The sequence below is a fragment of the Anopheles gambiae genome, chromosome 3 (assembly GCF_943734735.2).
Source record: "Anopheles gambiae chromosome 3, idAnoGambNW_F1_1, whole genome shotgun sequence".
Classification (NCBI taxonomy): domain Eukaryota; kingdom Metazoa; phylum Arthropoda; class Insecta; order Diptera; family Culicidae; genus Anopheles; species Anopheles gambiae.
In genome coordinates this window covers 41,531,176-41,552,814 of record NC_064602.1, presented here as the reverse complement: position 1 = coordinate 41,552,814, position 21,639 = coordinate 41,531,176, and the positions used below count along the sequence as shown (strand labels likewise).

General features: G+C 44.7%; 1 protein-coding gene across 1 annotated transcript; it reads left to right on the top strand.

Annotated features, from left to right (window-relative positions):
- Positions 1-3,319: 3,319 nt before the first annotated feature.
- LOC1279140 (protein Wnt-10a) lies at positions 3,320-20,612 on the top strand. The gene is made up of 5 exons (XM_061662548.1): positions 3,320-5,596; positions 11,581-11,807; positions 19,447-19,832; positions 19,911-20,283; positions 20,382-20,612. Exons 1-5 carry the CDS (start codon positions 5,529-5,531, stop codon positions 20,567-20,569), a joined length of 1,242 nt encoding a protein of 413 aa, XP_061518532.1. The 5' UTR covers positions 3,320-5,528; the 3' UTR covers positions 20,570-20,612.
- Positions 20,613-21,639: the final 1,027 nt, after the last annotated feature.

Sequence of the window (21,639 nt, the reverse complement as noted above, 5' to 3'; positions counted from 1 at the left end):
GCCGCCCGAGAGGGTGAGATGAAACAATTTAAGGATAATTATTTTTACTTTGTAACGGACCGGGTGCCGCTTGAAAGGAAGCGGCCCGCCGTCGACCGATACCAATCCGACCACCTGAAAACCGCTGGGCAGTAAGGGTGAGCCGATGGAATTGTGCCCTTTATTATCTAGGATCGAGTGGCAATCGAGTTACGCAAAAGGTTCGTAATTCATCCGTCCGAATGACACTCGCCAATTTACATATCCGCTTGCTCCCGAACCGTTCATCCCGCCGTGGGACTGGTGTGTTTGCGAAGGATTGTGTGTGTGTGGGAAACATTGTTTATCCATTGCAAAGCCGTGGCATCGAACGTGAAACCATGATCACCCTTAGCCAGCGCCGTCGGAGAGGGGTAGTTTGTGCAATAATACTCATGTGCACCATGTTTATTGGTTTGGTTTTCCATTGTCGGGACCAAATGTACGATTTCCTGTGTCATTTGTCATCCAAACCAACAAAAAAGTGAACAGATAAATCCTCAGCCTTGCTGGTCCGCTCTCGTATTTATTTACCGAAAAACTGCATCACATCCATGCAAGCGGTGACAGGGGTTGGCGCGGTTAATCATAATGTTAAACACTAATTTTCGTGTCATCGGGCAGTGCAGTCTGGGGAGGATGGCATAAAATCATGAGATAAAAAAACGACACACATGTACGGACGCTGGGTATCTGGAACATACTACACACGCACGTGAGCGGATGGACATGCTCGTGTGGCGGCCACTGAAGCACATCAAGGGAACCCTTTTTGCGCGGACACACACACACATAGAGGACAATGATGCACATTATCCCACGAGAGCGCAGCATGGGTGGTGATGCAGTGTTAATCGCTCGACAAAAGGGGTACAACCGTACGGCACTGTTCCGTGGAGCTGAGCGAGAGCGAGAGAGAGAGAGAGAGAGAGAGGGGAGAGAGAGGAGGAAAAAAACAAACCTAATTGACCCATACCAGTCGTTGCGTCGTGGTGTATAGGATGCATAATTCACCTTGTTTCCAGAGAGCAGGATTTTTTTTTCTTTCACTGAGATTTAGGCTGGAATTTAACAGATCGAAATAGGGATTGGAGGGAGTTATTGGTAAACTGAGACTCGTTAAATTATTTCACCTCTCATAAGTAGCTTTGCATAATTATTTTATCAAGAGGAAACACTTGAAACACTGATTTGATGTATTCAACCGGCAACGAAATTTGCTTCATGTTGACAATGATGTTTGTGTTACCTTTTGGTTTAGTTGGTACTGGTTAATGTTTAGTGTCTCATTAATGGAATGAAGGATATGAAACTTAAAATGTTGTTCAATATTCAAGATAAAAAAGTATTAATTACTTTAATTAATTAAGAAATAATAGGTGACATTTTAACATTTTGTTTGGACATATGGTAGTCAAGTAAAGCAAATTTTCGAGTTTTGATTTATTTTCTGCCTATACAACTGTATTCTACTTGACATGAGCATTATTTAGTATTAAGTTAGTATCTCTTACTGTCGAATGTTTGTTGTACAAAATAGTACCTTAAACTACTCATTTACCTTCTAAACAGGAAACTTAATAGTAATGCCAAAGAGAGCTCACCAAAGCACAAAACTATTCATACCTTGAATTTCTTATGACAGATTATGACAGCACTTCACAATGTGTGCCAACAGCATGCGTTGCCATGTAAATTGTTACAACAAAACAAATGTTGCTTTGAATTACTTGAGTAGGCGTTTAAAATAGTTTAAGACAAAAATTTATTTGCACAAGTTGCCAAGTGAATTTCGTAAAACGGTGAAATTTTTTAACTCTTTCACAGGTTTTTGGGATGAAATGTATTTTTATATATATTGGAGACCCTGGAGAAATGATCCACTTGCGTTTTGACGAATCACAAATACGACGATTTTGATGTTAACAGTTACCGTTTATCTGAAAACCATAGATTTTTTTATATTTCTCACAGCTAACCGGTGACATATACATTGGGGATCTCCTATATTTTAACTCATCGGACATACGGACAAAGGTAGAAATTCAACGAAATGGAAAGATATTTTACATTTTTTATCCCATTTAACTGACGTTTGGCAAATCAATCCAGGCAAATCAATCCAATATCAATCACAGGATGTATTGTATGTCCCCGAAGCAAGGACTGATTATCCAGCTGCTTGAAAGTCTAGAAAGCCTGTAGAAAGGCCGGCATGTCTGCGTAGGACGTTACGCCAAGCAGACGAAGAAGAACCATATACTACATTCTTATTGTTTAGTAGTATATAGATATCGCCTGCTAATATCACGTTTGGTAGTGTAATGAGCAGGCATGTTGGCTTTACTGGAATTTGTTTAATCGTAAAAGGTCGTTCTTACATGTATATAATAAAACAAAATATATTAGAATACTACAATAAGAATAACTAAACACCATATTCGTTGAGCAGCAACAAAAACGCTTCTCCAGCTATTTATACAGGGTTTCCCACGATTTATTGGTTGGTTCCCACGATTTATTGGTGCGTTCCCACGATTTTTTGGTCATTTCCCATAATTTTTTGGTAGCAACCCACGATTTATTGGTCGGTTCCCAAATATTATTGGTCGGTTCCCAAATATTATTGGTCGTTTCCCAAATATTATTGGTCGGTATTATATTATATTATATTTGGGAACCGACCAATAATATTTGGGAAACGACCAATAATATTTGGGAACCGACCAATAATATTTGGGAACCGACCAATAAATCGTGGGTTGCTACCAAAAAATTATGGGAAATGACCAAAAAATCGTGGGAACGCACCAATAAATCGTGGGAACCAACCAATAAATCGTGGGAAACCCTGTAATAACATGCATTATAATAGATCCAACATCGTTGTTGTGATTTGTTTTAACATGACCCATAAATTCCCCATTCCACAGAAGCAGCCCCACAACGGCCGCACCCACTTCCTGCACAGCATCCGGTATCATATACGGAAGGTCGCAAGAGGCTGGGAAAGGCTTCCGCAAGAAGATTTGCAATTGAATACGCGCAATGCTTTTTATTTCACAATGCATTGGAGAATGATTTTTTGTTCGTTTCTGCTTCCGGCTCGCACCACAAAAACGGCGCCCAAGAGCGAGAGATATAAAACAGGACCTCCTCTAGCTGTGTCCCTATTGGTGCCGCGAGGAAGCATATGATCGACCCGGTAAAGGGACAATCATACCCCGCAGCATGCGCAGTAACATAGGGTGCGCATCGCTAACAACATTGTTGTTGCCCTGCGAGAGCTCGCGAGTGCTTGCGTGTGTGTGTGTGTCTTTGTATGTATGCCTGTGTGTGGTTCGCGTTTCGCATTGTCCTAGCACTGGGATGTATAATAACATCTCAGCGGAGAACAAACCAGCGCACGAGAGATTGACACTCGCGGACGGGGCGGCAAAGCGGACGCGGGAGAGGAAACCATGTCAAAATCAATGCTGAAAGACACATAAAAATCGGTCGTGTACTGGGCGAGATTTACGCGCTCATTCAGTTGTCGTCCTGCGATTCTGCGGCGTGGAAGCCGCACCTTCCGTTACGGGGCTTTTCACAACGGCGTGTCTGTGTGAGGTTCGCGCAAGCATTTAGCAGCCAGCTGAGCGCTGAACGGAAGCGAGCCGGAGTGCAGCTGAGGCACAGAAAAACGCTGAAAAAAGTGAGCCATCGATTTCACGAGATCCGTCAATTTGCTAGTGGTTTTGCGACTGCCAAAGAAACCCTCAACCCTTGGGAAAAGCCAATTTAACCCAACCCGACCGCCCGGGCCTTAGTCACCGCGCGCTGTGTCGAGTTTTCGAAATCTCATCAAGCAACTCATCACCGTTCATCTCGACAGTTGGAAACCGGAGCTGGCAAGAGGTGGTGGAAAGTGGTGGCATACAGAGGAGAGAAAAAAAATCCAATTCCGAATTCCTTAACTATCCCCTCCGCCCAAGCGTTCGCTGCGCCATCGACGTGTTTTTCGAAACGGTTTCGGAACGGACGAATAAAAAAAAAAAAAAGAAACGGTGCTGCTTGAACGACGGCACACGGATGAACACGTTGCGAACCGCAAACGCTGGTGAGCTCCCGGCCGTGAGCGACATTCCCAGGCGGCACTCAGCTGGCGTGGCGTCGTGCCACACTTTTGCTGTCCGAAGCTCGGAAAGCTCCCCAGCACCGGGCCACGGGACAGATCGCACGAGAAACTAGAGAGAACTAGCGTTTCATTTCGCGCGCGCGCGTATACGCAGGGTTTCAACACGGCGAGGGTAAGCGAAACGCGATCACACGGTACGGTTGTTTGCATTTACGCGCGAACGTGCGGGCGGCCAGCAAGACCAGAAGGCAAAACACATAGTGTGCAACGTGGGCAGAGTACAGCGTGTGCTTTTTGGTGTGCCAAAATTTATCAACCAAAGTAGTTACAAGCTATTTAGAGAATTAGTTTGTGTTTCAGTGATGAATTTGAATGTGGAAATTCGTGGTTACTAATAGAGTTGATGTTATTCATCGCATTCGTTTGACTGCATGCATGCTTTAAGTGTGTGACATCAAAACTACGCGCCGAAAAAACGATTCCCTCCAGCAGAGTGTGAAAGAAAGCCATCACCATTAGCGCCATTTGTCTATCTCTGGCAGCCTGCAGAAGAGCCATCGCGAGCGAACCGAGCGAACAGATAAACGGTGGCATTTGAACACAAATCTATCGCATCGAAAGGACCGACCGAATTCAACAATAAAGGAATCCCGGTACGTGTGAGTGCGAGCAGGAGGTTTGGTGCGTGAGTTCCCCGTTGTTGTGGACCGCAAGCGAACGCAAGGGTCGGTTGGCCGGTGGTGCCAAAGAAGCACGTTCGACCAATCGGAAGGACCACGCCGGGCATCAGCCACCAAAACTAAACGCTTGCATCGGTGGTGGTCAACGGCAAGCCACCTTTTACGGTTGCGTTAGGTGATGTTGCGTTGTACCGTCTGGGTCAAACGGGAGGATCCTTTGGGCAAGAGTCCATACGACAGATCGAAAGAATTTTGAAACTACTAAGCTTCAAGCTGGACGAGAAAATGTCCATGCTATAAGTGAGTGCTATTTTTCAACGTACAGTGCCGTGTTCACGTGTGAAAAGCTTCAGTCAGTTGTGTAATCGTAAAAGCGTGCAGTTTGGTGTGATTTTAAATGCATTTTCAAATAGTGTACGATCTTTACGACTCGTGTGACTTCTGTTGTGAGTGAGCTTTAAGTGCCCCTTATTTCGTTAGTAGATCGCTGAAAACGCACAGTGCTTCGATCCTGCATCGCCAAGTGTCCGCCAAGTGTCCCCATTGGTGCCCAGAGTGGTTGAGATGCGATTGCAAAGTGACTGGTCGATCGGTACTGGCACGCAATGGATTAAGCAAGCGAACGCACTGACACTGAACTGCAGCATACCGTGGTGCGACCTGGATCGGGTGCATCCTTTCGCAAACGTTACGCCACGCAGCCAAGCCAAGCAATGGGGTATTGGGACGAGCGAAGTGTACGAAGACTGCTACTGTGGTTTGTTCTAATTGTGCTAAAAAGGTAAGAGAGTGCCATTGAGTCTGAGAGATGCAATATCATATGATTTAAGTGGTTCATGAAATGAAATGCTGAAATAAGTGATGAAATAGCTTAACAGGATTAGTAGTTGATATTCTACATCTTTAAGTCTTTTAGTGAATGTTGTTTAATGTTTTAATGTCCTTATCTTTAGGTTTAAAATGATTCATAATTGTGTATTATCCATTCTTGAAAAAAAAACTAATACGTTATTAATTAACTATGATGATCCCACAAATTCAGTCCAAATATGTCAAATTTATTCAACAGACAATTTTCAAACCAAATCTCCAATGGAATTTCCAATGGAAAGCGTTAGAGATAAAATTTCTGAGTTTTTTTCTAGCTAGTTAATTTGTGTACTAATAAAATTTTTAAAGTTTAGTTTCAATTTCGAAAATAAAAACGGTCATAATCTCTAATATTTAAATTTATTTTCAACACTTGTCAAGTGGAGTACCTCATTTGGGCTATGAATACACACGATAGTACGTACAAAGCCAGACTGTGTAACATTATTTTTCAGAATTTATTTCTAGCAGACATAATTTGAAGCATTTTAATAACAACAATAAATAGAAAAATTAAAGATCTTAACAATTGTCTCAAAGTATCTCATTCATTTCTAAAAAATAATACTGGAATAAACGAACTTAATACTAGATCGTACGAACATTTAATTTGTTTTAGGTTCTACAGATTTCTTAGGTTGCTAACAGTCAACCAGTCAGTTGAATATGTGTCATAAAGATCAGTTTAAATTTTAATATGCATTATAAAAGATATTAAGGAACAATGTGGTTTATTATGAATTATTTCAAAACGACGAAAAAAAAAACAAAAAAATATGTTAAAATATATTGTAGTTAACAACTTTTATTCGATACATAATTTCTAATGCACGTATAATTTTTATGCACGTATGACAACTTTAAGCAACCATATTAGTTTTATATATATATTTTTAATATATGATTTAGAATATGAATTGAATATATTTTTAGAAAATATTATCCTTTTCCTATATTTTAAAGATGCTAGAACTCAATCCAGTATGTTTTAAACTAAAATAAAATATTATTTGATAAAAAAACGGAAAAGCAAATATATTTCTAAACCTACAACACAGCACTGGTAACCCTATTCCGGGCGTACGTGAGAACAATTTATCGTCATATTGTTGTTGCCATCAGGTTTCTAAATTTGTTTACTATGAAAACAAACATATTTTTCTGCGTTCGATGTCAAATAAACACACGCGCACACAAAAACTTACGCTATTCACTATGACTCTTGCTAGAAGCATGACGAACAACATCGCTCAAAGCGCATTAATCAAGATTTATCAGCCACGAGCTCGGAGCGTTTGCCAAAACCGGAGCGCTAAATACAAACATAAAAACAACGAACCACTTCCAAAACTAGTCATACAGGGTGCTGTGTGAAAAGATCCCAAACAGCTTTTTCTATGACTAACCTTTACCGCAATCAACTTTAAATCAACATTATACTGACAATAAAAAAAACATACACGAGACTATTTCAAAACTAATAAAATACTCGGAGATCGTCAAGAAGCAATGCAATGAAAGAGAATGCTCATCTGCTCTTCTCAGATAGATGAATGGATAGACATGTGACCACTGTACAACGAGGCCACTGAGCTACGGCGTCAGTTTCAAGATGAAAAGTAAACCCTAGATCCGATAAAGCAATGCCTGAAATGAATACAAATTTACGCATTATACGCTCACGTGTTTATTTCTCAAGGATCCAGAATGCTTGCGCCAAAAGCCAAGATGAAACCAACGGCCACGTACTCAATGCTGGCAATGCATTTATCTTGTCAGCAAACTTTGCTCGCGTATGCATTTCGCGTTGCATCCAATGTTGGTCATGCTGAAAAGGGGTGCCAAGAACGCGCCAGGGCGGGATGCGTTCCGTTCCCATAAGATCTACTCGGTGTGATAAGAAGGAAACGAAAAACCATGAAAGATAAATAGAGCGAGAGAGAGAGAGAGAATGAAAGGGATTGAAGAGAGAAGCTGTTCGAGATAAGAAAAAAAGGAAGCACAACGGAACAAAACACTAAACAAACACGACGTAAACAAGCAATTGTGGAATGGAATGGGATACAGGATGTTTCCTGCCCGGGATGAGAGCGCTGAGACGCAGGGACGCCGTCCGTTGCATTTCCGCAAACTGCCCAAACAAAAAAAAGCGGATTTATATCCGTCAACGTTCCGCATCGTCCACCACCCTAAACCGGAATGGCCGGCGATGATGGGAGACGAGATGTCCCATTCACAAACCGCTTCCGCTGCGTTGCATCATCGTCATCTGCCGGCAGCATTACGATAAGCCAAATCCGTGCGTAGCTTCGACCTCCGGTTTTGCATCGTTTTGTGACATCCCTTCTTCTGTTAGACAATTCGATCGGCCCATACGCTGATACTGATCTGCTAAAATTGGGAAACCGTAAGACAGCGCAAGGACTTGATGAACAAGGATCCAGAGAAAGAGCGAACGGTAGAAGAGGGAAGAGGGGGAGAGTCTGTGTGTATCAAGATCGAGATCACAGATAAGCGCAGTCTCAGCGACAACGAGGGCTGATGACGACTGGCAATGAGTCCGAACTGTTCTGGTTGTTATTTTTTGGCAGTGATCCGAAGGGATTAATGACATCAATCAGGGAGCTGGTAAGATCTACGGCTGGGCTTTGTGGATGTCATTCGATACGGAGGTTATCTTTTTTCCCAAACCATCCAAGATCGTTGCTCTGGGACCTTCTGTTGACCATTTGGAGTAACCAGTTGGAGGGTGTTCATTTCTAGTGAAGCTGAAAGTTTCCAAATCTTTACGAAACAACGACTTCACTGCATCATTCACAAATCTCGAGACACATTTTCATCCTCCACCCCGCCCAGGGAAGGGCGGCGTTAAAAGGTTGCGTGAAAGTGATCACAGAACCGTCCACAGGCACGCACAAAACATCGAGTTGTCCTGCCAGGTTGGCATTCCAAACTTTGGACGCCGAAAAATACACCGAACGAGGACAACACATTGCCCAAACGAGCCCCAGACTATTTGAGAAATCTGTTTCACGCTTGTTCCCATGCGTTACAAAATTTGTTCGGCCAAATATTTCGCCCGCGTGGCGTGATTAGGAATGCATCTCGCCCAACCTGGCAACCTTGGACTGTATTTCCACAAAAGTTCCACGATTTAAATTAATTCTACCCTTTAGTTGTGGGTAAAGTTTTGGTTTTTTTACATACAAACAGGCAATAAACTTACATAGTGGCAATTAAAATTTTGCCTTTATCCGCACTTATCCCCAACCAAGAGACACACCGAATGCTCACCTCTCCACTCTAGGACGTTCCCGGACATCGTCGATACCGGCGAGTGCGTTCACTGTACGCTTGATAATTTTCTTATCCTGGCTCCCCGAAAATAGTTGGCATATTTTTAGTACGATCACGGGCAGCAAATGCAGAGCGAGGTAGCCAACCTTCGTTGGCAAGATCGCAAATTAGTATAAGGTTTCATCACCTCCGCCGGTTAGCCACAACCACGGCAGATTCCAGCACTCTCTTTCTCTTCCACCTTCCTTTTGGACGCGGTGCAAGCATACATTCCTTAATGGAGTGATTATTTTCCCCTTGGGTTCCGCATTTAATCGCCGTTCGCCGTACACAACAGGTTGAAGGTAGTGGCATCAAAGGGGAGGGGTGGGGGAAAATCACTGTACCAGCATTCGCTGAAGTCAATGGCTGGTGAGTGTGGCTCCCGCAAACGGTGAAACGAGCCTGTGGAATGCGCTTTGCGTTCGAGTGCGAGATGACTAATTGGTTGCACCCGAGAGGAAACGATCCAACTGCCTATCTCTTACAGTGGGCAGTGTACGGGAAGTGCAATCCACTCCATATGGCCTAGTATTTATGAACCACTCGCCAGTGGGCTAAAGCGTACAGTTGCTGTTCCGAGATATCTCGCATTGCAGTTGTTAATTTCTCAAGTAACTCTTTTCACTAGCGCTCTGTAAGGTATAGTACGCTACCACGTTTCGTCCTGTGATTCACCAGAAAAGCTACAGGAGCTCACTCACCACCAACAGAAGCTTCAGTTGGATTGGACCCCACGAACCTATCCCGAGACGTCTCCAAATCGACCGTACCGTATCTACCGTATGAAGGGCGCAGGAATCCGAAACATTTAGTTTTATTGGCTTTGCTTTTTTTATTTCTGTGCATCCCCTTGGCCGATAAGCCTGTCCTCCTCGCCTTTTTCGCCTGATTGTTAGTGAGAAGATGTGCACTGACGCGATTTACCCAAGAAGCAGGGAGCGGGTAGCTGGAGGATTGAAATATCTTTCACAAAGTTCTCACGGCCCCAATCCGTGGACACGGCACTGGAAACAAGCGATGGAAAGCGGGAGTAAGCGGGAGTTGGCGGCTGGATTGGGCCAACAAAGTTGAAGAATCGTTGGTTTCTTCGCTGCGCTGCCCGCGAAGGTTGAATGTCGACATCAATTTAAAGGGCTTCATATTTACCTAACCCTGCGTTACGGTAGGTGTACACCTTCTCGATGGCGGCGTTCTCTGTTGGTGTCTTGTTTTTTTGCTGTTGTTGTTGTTGTTGTTGCAAACATTCTACCCCTTCCGAGGAATCTAGTGCAAAGCGGTAGCAATTATGATGAATGTTTTGTCTGCAGAATGTCAAGCCGGGAAGAGCTGCCAAGTCCTCAGAGCAGTTCCCAGGATCGTTTGGCTGTGAACGAACGGCTCGGACACTGCAGACAGGACGAAAGCGTCGCCTGTGACTGGCCTGTTGTTTTTTTTTTGTTCTTGTTGCTGCATTTGTGTGCTCAAGCTACACCAATTCTCAGGAGGTTGCGGGACTTGCAGGCAAAAAATGTCTCCATTTCCCAATGGGTGATGGATGAATGTTTAAACGGTCGACATTAATAACCGATATGAATTTTTGCTTTTATTTTATTGGATTTCTCATGACGGTTTCTGCCGATGCAAAGCAATGTTACCTGCTCCTCTGAAACGGTTAGCTCCATAACATTCCGTTTGAGTAGCAAATATTCCCGAAAGCAAATATAACCTCCACCGTATGGGTTGCGTTTTTTAACTTCTTCAAACGGAAGATGGAGCGAGTGCAGACAGGCAACACTGATAAACGACAAAAAAAAAGGATGAATGGGAATTACCAAAGCGAACCCAAAAGATGGACATGATTAACTCATAACTCACCGTTGACACCAATTAGGCTCGGATTAATGTGCACTGCAACGCGATGTTGCATCTCGCCTGTCGCTAATTGATAAAATTAATTCTACCCCACCACGTCCGTTCGTTGCCGGCCATGGCAAAACCAGATGAGTCGCCAAAAACAGCAGAAAAAGCACCAACCCAACGAAAAACATGCACATAATGCGGTTGCACTTCATTATTAATGGGCATCTTTGCGCCAGTTCAACCCAGCCACGGGTGCAGCGGGTGTTAAGCGTCTGCTTAGGTGCCGAGAATGAGGCTCACAACCAATGAAAGGGTAACGTTATTATGGTTTAGCCTTTGTTGAGAACTACTTGGTGTTCCGTATTTTATCAGAGCCAGGAGAAAAAACAAAGCTCCAAAGTAGAGCACAAATCTCACGACAAACACAAACAGACAAAATGTGACTTCTTGTACGCCTGACTGTCGTACAGGATGCATAATTTATCTGCCACGTATTAATTGGCCTACCATTAAGTTAACGATCGCAAATTAGCAGCCATTTCCCCTTGCTCGGGTCATGATTTGCAGGCAAGATTTCCTTCCGATACCGTGTGCCGTGTGCGTACGGCTGTTATGTCAATATTGCCTTTAATCGGTTCGGTATGTGTTTTGTGTACGGCACGTTTACTCACTTTCTACTGTCATGTTTTGTCGTTCCTTTATTTCTCTCTCACACAGGGTTCAAAGTTTGCCGGACGTCCGGGCGACGTGTCGTACCGTGCCAGGGCTGGCCCGGGACCAGCTGGAGCTGTGCTACCGCGCCAGCGACGTTACGGCGGCCGCCATCGAGGGCCTGGAGCTTGGCGTCCGGGAGTGTCAGTACCAGTTCCAATGGCACCGGTGGAACTGCTCATCGCTCAGCACCAAAAGCCGCAATCCACACACATCCAGCATGCTGAAACGAGGTAAGCACCACCAACACCAATCTGCTCATCAGTTTTGTGTATCCCCCCGGAGCAATAGGACTTTTCGGACGCACACGACGCACCTTGGTGCGACTGGGTCACTTGCGTGTTGGCCGTTGTCTAAATCGAAACCGGACGACCCTTTTTAAGCGTGACCAACGAGCTTACGGGTCATAATTTTCTATAATGCTACCTTTTTTCATTCCTTCCTGTCCATCCCGTACCCTTGCTACGGGAAAATCGCGCTCAAAAAACACACGACCAACTGTCTCTCCTAACTGCCCATTTTCCTGGCATGTCATCCTCGGCATGGTCGACAAAAGGCAGCCAACTGACATAAAAATTGGAAAGTTTATGGTAAATTAAAGCTTTGCAGCAAAACTGGAAGATGAGAAGGTGTCGCTTTATGCACCGGTCATTTTTTTCCGGCCCCGCCCGAGATGCACCCCTGTGGTGCATTCCGATGGTGCACCCGAGGGTAATGTTCATTAGCATAGTCTTTCTGCCGGGCCGATGACGACACCGGGGAACAATATATGGGACGACCATTCGGTAGTAATACGTTCACTGACGAAGGACTGACGGAACGATGTTCTTGGGTGTTCTGCGACCGATTGTGTTCAGTGCCTCTGCCGGATGACATTAAACGCCTGGAAAGGTGTCGACAAAGATGACAACGAGAGCTCTTTCGAACAAGCAGAGCACACAATGGGTGAGATAGTTGGATGCCTTTTTTTCGGCACTATTGAAACAATGTTATTAAAATCTATATCTTCATCCAGCTAGGCGGTTGGTGGTAGTTTGTTACCATTGCTTCCTACATTGAATGCGTTACCATTCCTTCCTACATTGCTGCCTGTTTGCGTAAAGATGTACTAGGTTGCGTAACCTTTGAATTCAATGGGCATTGTGACAAACGGCACATTCTTGCAAAGAACGTCTCAGGAAACACTATCACTTTCTGCGGGACGTCGTGTTGACGTCTTGGCCAATCAGCAGAAGGAGATAGTCTCCACCGTCAACTCGGCTGATTGACTGATGCTCTTTAACCGGGACCAACCTCAACCTACTCTATCCTCTAAAAGTCCATTCAATTGTCAACCGTGTCACCGTGTTGGCCCATCAAGCTGTATGCTCTCACCGACTACCCGAGATTCCTTCCAACCACTGCCAAATGCATCTCATTCAATCGTCAAACCGAGCCAGAAGGCAATCAATCCTTCAACCTAGCCGGCGAACAAAGAACCCGGACTCGTTGACAACTCGGTACAACTTCGTTCGGCGTGTGTTCCGTTCGGGGTGTTCCGTGGCGTTCCGGAGTGACTTTTACCGTGGTGACTTCCTTCACATGGCCTGTGCGAAAGATGGATGGATGGGCCGAACTGAAACATCAAAATCGAAGTATAAATTGATGTAAATTTTGCGTTTCTCAGCGCTCCCTCGGAAGCAAACCATCCACCCGCCTCTATGTAAATGACACATCATCAGTGTCGCGCTGCAGCAATCGGTGAGGCCTTCTCCGAAATCGGGCAAGGCAAATTTGAAACACGCGAAGAAGATAATTTGTCATGACATATACATATGTCAAAGTGTAGCCACTGGATATCCGCTGCAGATAAGGCGGAAGGTGAAGGCGAGCCTTGCGCGTCATCGTCTCGTCAATCGTGTTTGTCTGTGTGTGTGTGTGTGTATGGTAGGGACAAGGGTTGTTTATGTTGTCGCGATTCAGCGATTTTCCACTCGTCAACCGGTGACATTTCCCTCAACGGTTCGCCGGCTTTTATGCATGAGCTTTTGCAGTTGGTGGCCACTTTTCTCCTTCGTTTGCATCGCAATCGATCGAAGCGATCGATCAATCCTTGTGGGCTGTACAGTTGCCGAGGTGCGGTCATTCGTCAAACTGATCGGTTTTAACGATCATCGTGTGCCGCGGCAATAAAGTGTATTGAGCTGGTGGCGAAAGGAAAAGGTTACACCGAATGCAGGAAGCAGAGCGTTGCCGTGGTTCGTCTACCGATTGGGTGAATTCGTCACACTGAAGATTCGCTCTCCTGAAACAATGGACGAGAAGGGAGTTTGTTTTTTTTTCAGACCTACGACAAAGGGGAGGACCGTGACGCGAAGGGATGCGGCGAAGGTACTTATGCGCGTGGGGTTTTCGGGTAACAGGCAGACAGATGGTGGTGAATACATTTGAATGCACTTACCGAGTGCACTTCCTTTGATGTGGATGACGCAACGGGTGCCGGTAATATTTATAACCACGTCAAGCAGCTCTCCAGTGGCTAATACAGCCATCCGTCTCCGTCAGCAGAATTCGTCCCTCGCGGAGGATTCATGTCGAACAATAATTCGAGGATGTAGCCAGGCGGATGATTATGTTCGGTAGAATATTAATTGAGACAACCGGGTTTTAGTGGGTGACGATTTTATTGTGCAGAGTTAGTATGACTATGATGGAGGTTTAAATGGATTTAATGTAACTGAGTATCAAAATCACAAAACCGAACCATCCTTTAAATATTCTCAAATTTTCATGCGTCCCACTGCACCATTATTTTAATTTTTCAGTTGTTCATCTGACAAATTTGACAAGTATAGAAATAAACATACATATGTACAAGGGATTATTTTTGTGAATAGTCAACCTGCTGTTAACTATTAAATTAATGAGTCTGAAAAACATTGTAGGGTATTAATATTGTACAAAAATGACTATTAAGGTTACAATCATTTGAGTACTACAATATGTTTTCGTTGATTTTTAATCTATTTTTTTATTGTAAGGTTGTGTTGTGGGTTGTTGATTTAAAATGAATTCAAAATCCCTAATCAAAATCGGTTTATTATAGCATTGAAAAGTAAATGGTGTAAAACATAAAATTCAATTTAATCTCTTCAAATTCAATCTTTTTCAAATTTGATTGAGGTTGTGAGAGGTAAAAATAAATGACACTGCTTAGTGTTTGCAATTCACGATCATAACCTGAGGTATTTGTGCGACTTAGCAGGTAGTAGTCAGGTAGTCGATTAAAAAATAAATAGTAAAAGTGTAGAATACAGATGTTGATAGAATATAAATAAGTATACAAACTATAAATAAATCTGTAGTACATAATTGGTAAAAGTTCATACCAATTATTCAAATGAAAAGCAATCAAAACAACGCCATTTTGCATCATCGTGGCACAATTGAAGCAATTTGAACGCAAGTAATTCCGCACACTGTTTGTTTTTCACCTCACTCGGGCTTCTACATAGCGGCCTACCAGTCTGCCAACAAACATTCAGGAATGTAGACACTGCCCGATACCCTGAAGCTGCAACCAAATTCAAACCTGTACTAATGCGGCCCAGGTGCCACTGAACCGACCGAATCGATTTAATTGAAACGCTTCCGGTGGTCTTTCGCAATATTCGTTCAGTTCTCTCCCTCTTTCCCTTCACCCAACCTGCCCACTCCAATTACTAGCTGGCACACGCACTGCACGAGAGCGCAAAGCAAAACAAAAAAAAAAACGGAGAAAAAAACAACCCCGCTTAATGCGCTCTAAGCGGAATCATTAAATTCAATAATAATTTTGCTTGATTGACTTCCAGCGCCAAAAGCTCGCAACCAATCGCGGGCGGGCGAGCGTGTGCGCCGGTTTTCGTCGGTATTTTGCAGACCCTCCGATTACCGTTAGCCGGTGGGTAGGGTGAGTGGGAGCGTTGGCGATCCTCTCACACCCACCCACTAATGATGGGTCCACAGTCCTTGTGGGGCTGCAATGGCTAGCGTTGGCATATTGGCAATGTATGGCAAACAGAAAGAAGAAAGGGGGATAAAAACTGCACACTCCGCGATTCAATTTCCCGCGATATGATCGATTATTTTTACATTTTCACCCCGAGGCTTGGATGGCGTTGGGTGTTGGGTGTAGGGTGTAAAGTAAAGCAACGAGAAAGCGCGATCGGTTCCAACCCCGATCGGTCGTTCTGATGTTTGGCTGAACCGTGCACAGATCAACATCGTTTGGGAGGCATTGATGGAGCCGTTCACACATTGGCCCGCAAGCAGGGAATTGGCCGGGCAATCAGGGCCAGCGTATCGATCAGCCCGAGCTGATCGCACGACCCGGTGCACATAATGATCGACGCTGGCAGCGAAACACGAGGCGACACGCTGTTTGCTCAAGCCAAATGACGCAATTTGATGTAGCGAATACGATACGGGGCAGCTAGTACGAGGTCCATGGACACATGGACTCATGGACGTAAGTGGACATGAGTTATTGAAAGTAAATACAGTATTAGGATAGGTATTATTAGCGATAATGAATAGGCATTGCATTGGGAGGGTCGGGTTCCATGTGCGAGATAATATTAGATCCATTTTGTTTTCCACCGCACTCACGGGTGATAATCAAACGTTTGCGGCAGTAGCTTGCCCATATGTCCTGGGTTGTTTTAATGTACAAACAAATCATTCGCTATTTGACTGCTAGAATCAACTGCGAAATTGGCCTTCGAAGTAATCACTTCTCTGCCAGCATCGTACGCTCGTTGCTGGCAGTGTGAAGTGGCCGTTCAGTGTGAAGAATGTGTCTCCGGACTGCATATGCAACTTCTCCGGCATGAAGGCAGCAACGGAGCAGCAAACAGCATCACATCATCTTGGCTGGGCCGGCAAGCTTATCAATTGGAAGCATTTTCATTGCTCATTGTCAACACTCGTGCGATGGTAAATTGCGATGCTGCTGTCAGTATCCGTTCCCGCCGCTCTGTCCCGATCTGCGTTATTCGTGCACAGGAATCTTGGGCTACTTGTTGCGGTTGAAGCTCTCCAGGACGACTTTCGATTTAGAAGATTGAACGTTCACGGTGGACACATATATGTATGTGTCTGCCAGGTAAAAGAGACAAGCCAGTGGGACAGACACGACGACATCGTTCCTTTGCGTGATTGTGCCTTTCAAGCTACCTCCTTTTTTTGTTTAAAAATGACTGTGGCCCCAGCCCGTTAACAAAGCAAATAAATTCACCCAACTACACGATCAGATCAAATCAAATCAGATATTTTCCTCACAATATGTGCGGCTTCCGCCATGTCCCGGTCGAAGCATTTATGTTCCCGGTAGAAGAATGTTCTCGGGCGAAGGGAAGGGCTTTCATGCTTCGGGGCGAACGGACATCGAGAGTGCTTTATTTATGCGCACTGCGGCCGCATATTCAAAACCGGGGCTCATACACACACACATACATAAAACTGACATTTATTTACCGATGAGGGACCGTAATTCGAATAGTTGCGGTTGCTGGTTATGTGCGCTTGGTTGAAATGCTGCTGCATTGTGTCCGAGATAATGCCTCCCCACAGTTGGACGGCAAATCGGAGCAACTTTATCATACAATGTGCCACCAAGCTTTGCCACAAAGCTGCTGAGGTGGGGCGATATCCCAAGACGATTGACACTTTGCCGCCCACTAACGACAAGGCGCGCGGCAATCGTGAAGTGTTGAGTATGTATGTGATATTAATTTGATTGACCGAGTCCTAGCGTCACCCGCACGTTTCTTCAATCGATTCTTGCTGGGTGGAGTCGCGCGTCTTCCACGCTATCTATTTGCGCTGGTTGATTTGATCAGCCCAACCTTGTGTGTGGTTCGTGGTGCAATTTTCCACAAAACCACTAACCGTTCTGGGACGTTCGAGATAGGTAAACCTTTGAAAGCGAACACACGAAAAGAAACACAACCGTGAACAACGAACCGTGGAGATGGCAAGGCAGACGACCGTGCAAATTCCCTGCTCCTATCAACTTCAGCCCGGCTGGCAGGTTGTAATAAATAATTCAAAAATCACCAGCCAACATCGACCGCGCGTCCTTGCGATCACAGCACAAACCCTCTCTTGAAGTCTCCCTTCTCGTGCCCCCGGTCACAGGGGCACTTTTCAATTTAATTTCCATACAAATGAAATAAAATTTATTGGCTGATTGTTTTCGGATTTCAAACCACTGCCTCTGCCTGCGCAGCACGGGGCGGGAAACGATCGGTACGCTTGGGGAGCGCGTTCGCAAGCGTCATGCGACATCTTGTCTGTCTGTCGTGCCCGTAGCTGCCAATTCTTCGGCCGCGGAGTAGTTTCCGTTTTGCGATCCATCGAAGAAACCATGACTCTCGTTCGTATTTTCGGAGGAGGGTAAGTGACGCTCAGCTTGAGAAAAGCGAAAAGTGTGGATGGGGGAAAGTGTTTGGTGTATGGTGGATGCACGAGGATGAATTTAAACGTCCATCCAGTTCGGTGTTCGGTGCGCGGCGTTGGGAAACGGATCCCGCCTGGGAAGGATTGCGTATGAGATCGGGCTTACGGGAGGAACGGCTCTAAATCGCGACCAAACGAAGCTTGTGTCAGGAATGAATGGCAAGACGGAGAGCTAAATCAAACCTTCCATGTTGCAGCCGGAGGCTGGTTAACGAGCGCTTTGAATTTTCGGTGCAAGAGTCACACGAAGCGTGTATCAAAGATTGAACCAAAATCTATAAAAAAACAAAGTGGTTGATTTTTGGAGTTGTTCCGATCTGCTCTATTTTTGAGCAATTTCAAATTTTAATATTAAAACATTTAAAAGATTTTTTACAAAAGGAATACAAACATCTAAAATATAAACAATTCTAAACAAAAGTTTCATTTTATTCCTTGCCATAGTCATTGGGAATCTTCTATGACCGTTTAGAATAAATGTTAGGAGTAGAGAGTAGACAATTTTCATTCAACCGATTAGAGTGCAGTACTTTCATCTGACTATCATGTTTCAAGTGAAAGGAATACCCTCGATTGCCTAAATTACATTATTAGATTTCTTGAATAACGACCTTTGTAAGGCTGTCGAATGGTTGCTGATATGTAATGATTGATCTTAATCCTAAGATCCATTATACTGTGCATTAAATTTTACATATTTAATGTTAATCAATCTTTGATCCTAGCTACAGTATAAACAACAAGATGATAGTCGAATAAACGTTGTCAAAATTTATTCAGCAAATTGTTACCGATAGCTTGATATAATGTTTAAATATTAGCTTAAGCAGCATCGCTAGTTTTCTAGTAGTCGAGAAGCTGTTCATCATAAACAAAAGACTTTGAAAATAAAGAATGGATACATCCAGAATTAAACATTGATCAACTTTGACAATTTATAAATCTCACAAGAGATTCTACTTACACTCAAACTGATGTCTAAATGGTATCGTAGTTATATGGTATTATTATTGATACCCTGATTTAATGTCTACTATCTTCATTTACTCAAGTATATTAACAAATTGATTTCTTGAGCAATGTGTAAGCTGTTTCCAAACAGGACGTCATGAATAAAGGGGTAGTTATTAAACAAACATGAAAAGAACAATAATATGTAGATAACATTACAGATGAAAGTTACTTTAATTTGTATTTGATTTTGTTCATTATATTATTTAAAAACCCTTGAAATCCTGTGGTGGAATTTTGACACATAATGTTGGAATGTAATAATAAAATCAATCAAGTCAATTTTGTTCCTTCCGATATTAAGCCTTTGTGACAAATACACTGTAAATTTGATTCAGTTTCCTCATCATTTTGTTCCATTCATGATCTTCATCTCCACAGGCTATCGAGAGAGTGCTTTTGCGTACGCGATCGCAGCCGCGGGTGTGACGCACAGTGTGGCCCGTGCCTGCGCCCAGGGCCGGCTGATCTCGTGCGGCTGTGACCCGTCCGTCAACCGGAGGGGCATGTCCAAGTCCCTGCGCGAAAGCTTAGAAAAGGAGAAGCTCCGCTTCCTGGACGCTATCGCGGAAAGCAATAGCGTGTTCGAGGAGGGCGACAGCTTGCGCAAGCTGAAGGCGAAACAGGCAAGCCGGTGGAAGTGGGGCGGCTGCTCGCACAATATGGCGTTCGGGGTGGAATTTTCCGAGCTGTTTCTGGACTCGCGCGAAAAGGGAGCAGACATACAGTCCCAGATAAACCTGCACAACAACCGGGCCGGACGGAGGGTAAGTTGAAATGACACCACCTCACCCCCGTGAGCTAAGAAAACGAACCTATAGAACGAACGAACCCATTCTCTACAGGCCGTCTCCAACAACATGCAGGTACGGTGCAAATGCCACGGCATGTCCGGCAGCTGCCAGCTAAAGACGTGCTGGAAGTCGGCGCCCGACTTTCGCGTGGTCGGCCGCGTCCTGAAGCAGCAGTACCGCCGGGCGATACTCGTCGACCAGTCCAACCTTGGCAACGGGCCGCCGATGATCGTCTACCGCAAGCCAAAGAAGCGCAAGCACGTGCCGAATCTGCGCCCACCGCGGAGGCAACCGCGCGAGCAGCAGCTCGCGCCGGTCGGCAATCGGCTCGGTGGCCCCACCAACCGGAAGCTGGAGAATGCGCTCTTCTACTACCAAAGATCACCGAACTTTTGCGAGCGCGATCAGATCTCCGACATACCGGGTAAGTCGCGCACAACAGGACTTTCGCTTTCGACCTTTTGTTTTTACTTTCATGTGCACGCACGCACATTTTACCTTTCCTCGCTCCCGCCGAAACAGGTACCATCGGACGGCGCTGCAATCGGACGAGCAGTGGGAGCGAAGGTTGCGCCTCGATGTGTTGCGGCCGGGGCTATAATCTGATCCGCGAAAAGCGCATCGATCGGTGCAACTGTAAGTTTCACTGGTGCTGCTTCGTGGAATGTGACGATTGTGAAATCGAGGAGTGGATTAGCGTGTGCAACTGAGCGATGCTGCTCACGTTCGGTGGCTCAACGGTTCGATTGTTTCCCGCTAACTCGGTCGGAGGCAAACTAATTAAAAACACTCCGCTTGTTTGCTCCGCTCCCAGAACTGAAACATCTGACCAAGGAGCGAGGGCAGCCAGAGGCGGGGGAAGCGTTCGGAAGCGTGATGTAGTGGACACAACTAAGCAGTATTACGGCATGTACGAGAAGTTGCCCCATCGGATGGTGTAAAATCCAGTTAGGCTAGGACCGTTTCTGTACAAATACAGTGTACCATTTTTTTGTTTGTTTGTTTATGTGTGTGTTAAGTGGCAATCGTTAGGCGAGCCTTCAATGTAATCCTTGCTCTCTCTTTCTCTCTAAACCAAAACTAGCCATCTCGCTCACTCGCTGTACTTTTCTTTCCCACATCCCCCTTTGAACAGTGATTTCAATTGTAGCCGCTAAGGACCGTGTTATTTATTCGAATGTGCGTTTTGCGTTTAAATTAATTCTAACCCAGTAAGAGCTATTACACACCCCTTAGTGTCATAATGTACCGCACGCGAGACAGTCGAGTTCTGCCTGTCCGTGGTGCCACACGTCATCGCGCACAACATTATGCCGTTACATGGACAGACTGCGCGGGTGCCATCGACGGGGCGGAATTGATTGCAGGGAGATTGGCGCTGGAACGCGTATAGAAACACGTGGAAGCGTAGAACGACAAGAGGTGTAGTGAAACCAGCTTTAGCGAGGCGACAAGTAAATGTAGCGAATGGATTCGTGATAATAAATTATGTCAGTCAATACAGGTAATATTTGGAATTGATTTTTTTTTAATGGAGACAGACTAAACATTTGTTTGAGATGGATCGATCGATCATGATTATGGTGATGTTGTTAATAAATATTAAGGCAGAAAGCCCAAGACGCCATTGAGTGCGAACGATAAAACATCTGCCATAAAGCAACGTACGTATGTGCGAATAAAAGCTCATAATGCTAGCTGAAATCCGACATTTTGATCCTTTTCTCCCCAAACAATGCGACATAACGCAGCGAAAGGATCCCATTGAGCTGATATTTCG

Bases quoted from the DNA above. Each gene is read 5' to 3' on its own strand.
- LOC1279140 (XM_061662548.1), top strand. From the start codon at position 5,529: ATGGGGTATTGGGACGAGCGAAGTGTACGAAGACTGCTACTGTGGTTT. The intron at 11,808-19,446 runs GTAAGCACCACC...TCATCTCCACAG, and splicing joins ATCCAGCATGCTGAAACGAG to GCTATCGAGAGAGTGCTTTT. The intron at 19,833-19,910 runs GTAAGTTGAAAT...CATTCTCTACAG, and splicing joins ACAACCGGGCCGGACGGAGG to GCCGTCTCCAACAACATGCA.